The sequence below is a fragment of the Triticum urartu genome, chromosome 6A (genome assembly GCF_056163025.1).
Source record: "Triticum urartu cultivar PI428250 chromosome 6A, HENAU_Tu73, whole genome shotgun sequence".
NCBI classification, from domain to species: domain Eukaryota; kingdom Viridiplantae; phylum Streptophyta; class Magnoliopsida; order Poales; family Poaceae; genus Triticum; species Triticum urartu.
Genome location: NC_141878.1, coordinates 389,269,309 through 389,275,891, shown reverse-complemented (window position 1 = coordinate 389,275,891; position 6,583 = coordinate 389,269,309). Strand labels below are relative to the sequence as shown.

General features: G+C 45.5%; 1 protein-coding gene across 1 annotated transcript; it reads right to left on the bottom strand.

Annotated features, from left to right (window-relative positions):
* Window positions 1–3,513: 3,513 nt before the first annotated feature.
* On the bottom strand, window positions 3,514–6,088 carry LOC125535017 (uncharacterized). Its single transcript, XM_048698082.2, has 4 exons — window positions 5,843–6,088; window positions 5,698–5,770; window positions 3,859–3,948; window positions 3,514–3,716 (listed from the first exon to the last, which is right to left on the bottom strand). The coding sequence occupies exons 1-4, from the start codon at window positions 6,002–6,004 to the stop codon at window positions 3,652–3,654; spliced, it is 390 nt and encodes a 129-aa protein (XP_048554039.1). The 5' UTR covers window positions 6,005–6,088; the 3' UTR covers window positions 3,514–3,651.
* Window positions 6,089–6,583: the final 495 nt, after the last annotated feature.

Genomic DNA, 6,583 nt, shown 5'->3' with positions numbered 1-6,583 from the left:
TGCGCAGACAGGGGAGGCCGGATGTCCGGGCTGGAGTGGTGGCATTTGTTGCTCTCGGGTTCGGAGGGGCCGAATTTCCGGGCTGGTGGCCGGATGTCTAGGGGCTCGGGAGAGGCCGGATGTCCGGGCTATCGCGGCCGGATGTCCGGAGCCTATAGCTTCTGGCGGCTGTGCTGCTGTAGTGGATGACGCTCCAGGGGCCGGATGTCCGGGGCCTGGAAGATGTTCTTGGCTCCTTCCGTTGGTTCTCCTCATCCGTGGACTTGGGGACTTGTACATCTTCATGCGCATCTTCGGGAGGCCCCTCTTGGTGCCTAATCATGCACAACACCTTGGACTTAGGTAGTAGCCATGTCTCATGCATAGAAAGTGGAAGTTCGGAGAGGAGTGAGTTCACCTATCTTCGATAGCCTTGGCTCGGGCTCGTGTCATTGGTCCAAGTGGTGTCGTAGGAGGTGTAGGTGCGTCCATGGGGATGATCTTGGGATGCTCCGCATCAAATAATGTGACTCCAGCATCTGTCAGCAAATGGACGGTCCCGAAAGAGGTGCAAAATGATTTTCTTCATGTGCTCATTACACAGAACACAATTATAGTTGTAAGAAACATGGTTTCCCTTCAAAAGTCATCCTCTGCTCCTGATCTCAAATGAGCTTGGGATAAACAGTAACATGATAAAAAAGAAAATAAATTAAAAAAACTGATTTTTTTTGCGCAAACATTGACAAAAGTTTTACATGCTTGTAGAATTTCATGTTGAAAAGACATTTTTAGAAGTCGTGAAAAAAATCAGCACTCCAAAATGCTTTCGAAAATAACATTTTGGAACATCAATTTTGTTTCTTTTTGCCACGACTTTCAAAAATGTGATTTCAAGATGAAAGTTTGTGAGCACGTGAGACTTTTGTCAATGTCTGTACCTTTGAGTTTTACTGTTCATCCATTTAAGCTCAGGCTTAGAAACTCCATATCGGGTTTTTCTTTTCAGAAGGTTCTTGAAGCCAGAAGATCCAGAAGATCTATGCATCAGCCAAGAAGAACACTTCCAAAGTTCTAAGACCAATCATGATTTTATACATCTTCGTAGAAGAATAAACACTAGAATTCTAGGGGTAGGTCCACTTAGGCCAACTCCAACGCGCAACCACAAACGAATGTCTGTTTTGTCCGGATTCTTTGGGTTAGCTGTGGGCGCGTTGTCCTGCTGAGCTTGTCCAAATGTGGCTGTTGTGCCCAATCGGCTGATGCATTTCGTCCATCCGCCAGAATCATTGCTACAAAAATAAAAAATAAAATTAGGACCCGCGGCTATAGTCATGCCAGCACCCATAGTTCATGTCGGCTAGAGTGTGAGCCTACAAAAAAACGCCCCGAGTTCATGTCGGCACACTTGCCGGTGCTCAAAAAACGACCATTCGCGGGCCCTAGTTCAGGCTGGCACACAAGCCGACATGCAAAATGATGGCACTCTCGACCATAGCTCAATCATCAAGCTCGAACAATTCTTTTTGCTTCTTCTCGAACCATGGCCTTCTCCTCGGGGACACCTTGCTCAAGTCCACCTTCATGATCTCCATCTCCTTCGCCATGAAAGCGAGCACCACCTCTTCTGCTTTGGTCGCTTCAATCTCGAGCTTCTTCGTTTGGATGGCCTCTTCCATCTCGAGCTTCTTCGCGTGGATGCTCGCGGCGACTCTACTTGTGGAGAGCGAACATCCGACGAGCCGGTGCTCATTGCGGCCATGGCGGTGGGGTAAGAATGGTCGGTGTGGGGTGACTGAACCCTAGGAGGAGGAGGGCATGCCGCATGGCCTTGGTGACGATGGCCTCGTTCTCCTGGGCGGAGGCCTTCTATAGCATGGCAGCGACCTTCCTCTCCGCATCTCTGGCCCTTCGGCCGACCCTCTTCGTTGATTCTTGGGAAAGCTCCTTCGGCATGAGCACCTTCTTGGGCTTCTTCTTATTCTTCTTCTTCTTCTTCAGGCACACGGGGCAGGAGACAATGGCGGCCGAGATGGCGTCGGTGGCAGGGCGATGGCGGGTGGCGAAAGGGAGGGATGGTTTTTGGGAGGGAATGGGAAAATGGGGAGGAAGTGCCCCTGACGGGCGGGCCAAGGGGAGGACAAGGTCTGGTGTCCCGCACTCCGCAGCCTATCCGTTTCGACGCAAACCGTACCCAAATTTGGGCCTGAAATGTGTCGTAGACAAATGAAAAATAGATGCCCGTCCATTTGCATCCGCGCATTGGGCCATGCTTCTGTCCGTTTCAACCCAAACGGACATGGTCTGACCAAATGAGGTCGCGCATTGGATTTACCCTTATCCATGCCATCGCCATCTCGTTGAGTTCTGCTGTGAACGGTAGTGGAGAAGAATGAATTGCCAGTGAACTTGAGTGACATAGGCCTATGAAACAAGTCTTCCAGGTTTTCCAAAGCCAAAACTGCTGAAGAGAAATCTCAATGTTATTGCAAAAGGAGTGAAGATAAGGTATGCATCCTGAAGCCTTTGGTCAAGCCATTATCAGTCCAAAAAAGAGTGGAGTCGCCACAAGTAGGTGCACAGATACCATGCTCTTTGTAGACAGGCAACAGTTTGAGAACAACTTTCCACCAAAAGGAACCCAAAGCTTTGTTACTAGGAAGACAATTTGGATAGTAGGTTTTCTGGATAATGTTGACCCAAGAGGTGTCCACTCCGTTGAAAAACTTGTGCAAATATTTCATCAGAAGAGCTTGATTGTGAATGATGATATCTAAAATACCAAGTCCTCCATGGGATTTAGGCAAACAAGCTTTATCCCAAGAAATCAGAGTCAGCTTCTTTCTCTTCCGATCCATACTTTCTTCAGAAGCAATGTGTCAAGTATTTGTTGATCAGATGGACCACAGAGAGGATGCACATGAAAAAAATGGCATACCAAAGAAGACTAATTTAGTTAATTTGTCACCATAGAACAACAAGATGGCACGGCAACTTAATCTAGTCTCAATCCTTTAGAGCATGAGCACAAAGTCTTCAATTCTTGGTTTAGAGAGGCTCAAGTTACGGATCCTATGTGGACGACAGCGTAATCCAAGGCAGGCAAGCGCGTAGGTGAGGGCTGCAGAAGTCCAACAAGCCTAGGCTGGCAGCCAAAGAGGTAAAATGACGACATCGAACAAAGAGGGTGTGGATGCAAAGCAAAGGAGAGGCCCGGTAAGGGATTTCAGTTGGCTGAGGATGTCGAAGTCCTACGTGGTGGCATAGGTCCGGACACCCACAAACCTCCAGACGTGTGTTGGAGATGCCCTTAACTTGTGTGCCTAAGTTACGGCGTTGAGTAAAATAAGACTTCGATTCCGTTAGCGGCTTGCAGTCATCGTAGTAGCCATATCTGAAATATAGAGTAGAGTATGCAACAGTGATCTCCAATTCAGTTGGATCCGACGAACCACAGCAGACACAACGAGGCGGGCAATTTAGCTGAGCCCAATTCAAACCAAACCAAAACAAGATCTTGACAAAATGGTATCAGGAAGAAAACCGTGCATAAATCTACTTCAAAAGATGTCTGAATTCCATACAAGTTAATGCACAAGCTCTAGTACCGCTAGCCCTTGCTTGTGCCCCATAAACTTTCATATTACGATACTGCTTCACTCTTAACAGTCACTCTACCATGGCATCAGCTTTTTCCTTCGTTGGCGGCTTCACATTTTTGGCTTTCTTTCTACCTGTGGAATGAAGCTCGAGTGAATCTTTCAACCAGACAAACGCAGAATAGGAGTAAACTTCTCAGTCAATTCAAAGATAGAAAATTGGAGCAACATATCAGTGTTTGATGTATCATGTTACTTGAATATCAGAATAACTAACCTTTGCCTTTCAATCTTTTGATCTGTATTCTTGAGTTTTTCTTCACATTAAACTTCATCTGAGACTTGTCCTTTGCAGTTTCCGAAGATGCTGTATGTTAAAGTACAAAGATAAGCAATAGCACTGCAATGATGAGCGACACGCACGGGCACACACAAATAAGTGATGGCAACAAATATATGAAGAAATGACATCAAACAACACACTGAAACATTTAACCAGAAATAAATAAATGGAAGACAACATAGTTCCCTCCATAAGCAGCAGAGAGAATTAGGTCCATCGGCACTCATGGTTGGTCATGAACGCGTCCCAGTGCAAAACAAATACTCCCTCCGTCCCATAATATAAGAGCGTTTTTCACACTACGCTAGTGTGAAAAACGCTCTTGGGACGGAGGGAGTACATCATTATGTTGCAAAATCAAGGACAATACAAAATAATAAGGGGCACGAGTGGCACATATAGATAGTCCTGTCCTAGCTACTTTTTCAAAATGTACACTGTTTTTTGCTTTTACGATAATTTATCATAATATACTAGAAACACAACTACACATGTAAATGAAATACTAATACAGGAATAGCAATACTGGATGCTTTATTTACTATTTTTTTTATCTCATGATAATCCACGGCAATGCCATGGCCTTAGTTTGGTATGGCAATTTTCTAAACATGACTGTTTTTGTTTAAACTACCTCAATGGGTACCAAGCATAAATGCCACTTCTCAAATGGTTACCATGGCTTGGTAACTACAGCATTCAACAATATAGAGTTATGACACTGATTCTTGTTTCTTCTTGGAGTAAGTACAGTTATCACTAGGCAAACTAGCTAGCTGGACTAAACTAGTCGGAACTTACAAGAAGGTTATGCAGCCCTACCATCAGAAAAATCTATCAAGAGCAAAATAAGAGTCTTTCTTCGCAAATGAAGAATAAAATCTTTAGCAGAGAAAAGGAACCTAGGAATCAGAATAAAGTAGACGATGCCATTGAAGCTGTAAAGAAGCGAGGTAAATGACACTACATAATTACATATGAACTTTATCACTACCATCTGGGCACCAGCGTAAATTCAATTAGTATAAATATAGATGGGTACCATCAATTCATCACTAGTTCTTTTTTTTTGTGGCACTCCACTAATTCAGACATCTTCATACTGAAGCATACCGAGCAGAATTCAAGAAGTTGGATAAATCAATATCGTTTTGAAACATATTTCATCATGATAAAATAGAATGCAACCAAGAAACAGACATTTCAACACCAAGCAAACCTAGGAAACATAATGTGTCACCCTGAGCCTTAGCATCCTATCTGCAACACCAAATTTAACTGGTAACTAACTGTTCAACCTAAGTGTACCATTAATTTATGCCACTAGTAGACTGACAACAAATAGAATCATTTTACAACAAGGTAACACTCTAAGTTATGCTTCGACCACCATTTTATCATACCAGTGTAATCAGTAATCAGAGCTTAAAAAGTCGAGATGAACATTACAGACAACATCAAAGCGAGCATCAGCAACATCACCAATGTTACGATTACCATGAATGGCTCAACTGAACCTAAAAGAAACGCACAACACATGACTCGCCAACAAATTCCATATATAACTTAAATGGACGACCTCACGACCATGTGGCAACGCAATGCAAAAACACTACGATCAAGGGAATGCAACACATCTAGAGCAAATGGGCAATGCTCCCGAATCACTAGTAACCAAATTCTCGTGCAAATTACGCAGGTCTACAGACAAATAAGCAAACTGGCTAATCCCCTCCATTCGGCTCGAAATAATCAAGCAAACCGAGACTGTACCTTCAGCAGACACCATGTCGACGTCGCCCATGTTGTTCTCCAGCGCCTTAACCATCACAGCCTCCTTCTGATCCTGCACCAAACAAGCATCAGAGCGCCACCAGGGAAATAAGTAGGAGGGGAGGCGGAAGGGGATAGAACCTACCCGGTTGAGGCGGCGCAGGAGCTTGCGCTTGCGCTTGCCAGATATGGCGATGGGCGCGTTGTGGTGCTTGAGCTTGCCGGAGTTGGGATCCCCATGGGCGCGGCGCTTGCGGTCATGGCTGGACTCGCGCTTGCTCTTCTGCACCACGTTGTACTTGGCCATGGCGGCGGGTGGGTCTCGGCCGCCGCGGAAGAGGAGGAGAGGAGAGGAAGCCGACCGAACCCTTCCGCCCCGGCCTTTAACCCTTCTCTACTGCCTGGAGATTCGCGCAGGCACACGTGTCTGCTCGGCCGCTTGAAGATTCGTGCTACTAGGGCATGCCTGCCCAAAGTGTGACATCTTTTTTTTGCGAGGGTGCTACTTGTTGTATGATGTTGTAATTGCACGATGCATTGCTCTTCCTGCATAGTCATGTATATATGATGTATAAAGTAGTCCTCAGACCTCAACTATACAAGAAACTAGGAGGTGGGCTCAATACACAATATGCACATAACACATATACTCAACATCCACCCACCCACCCATCCCCCCCTCAGTCGAAGCGGCACCGCTGCTGACGCAAAGACTGGACCGAAACTCCTCAAATGATGCCGTAGGCAAGCCCTTGGTCATGATATTGGCAAATTGTTGGGAAGTAGGGACGTGTAAAACACGAATATGGCTAAGGGCCACCTATTCCCGAACAAAATGAATATCCAACTCAATATGCTTGGTCCGTTGATGATGCACCGGGTTAGC

Bases quoted from the DNA above. Each gene is read 5' to 3' on its own strand.
- LOC125535017 (XM_048698082.2), bottom strand. From the start codon at position 6,004: ATGGCCAAGTACAACGTGGTGCAGAAGAGCAAGCGCGAGTCCAGCCAT. The intron at 5,771-5,842 runs GTAGGTTCTATC...TGTTTGGTGCAG, and splicing joins TCCTGCGCCGCCTCAACCGG to GATCAGAAGGAGGCTGTGAT. The intron at 3,717-3,858 runs GTTAGTTATTCT...TTCATTCCACAG, and splicing joins CAAAAGATTGAAAGGCAAAG to GTAGAAAGAAAGCCAAAAAT.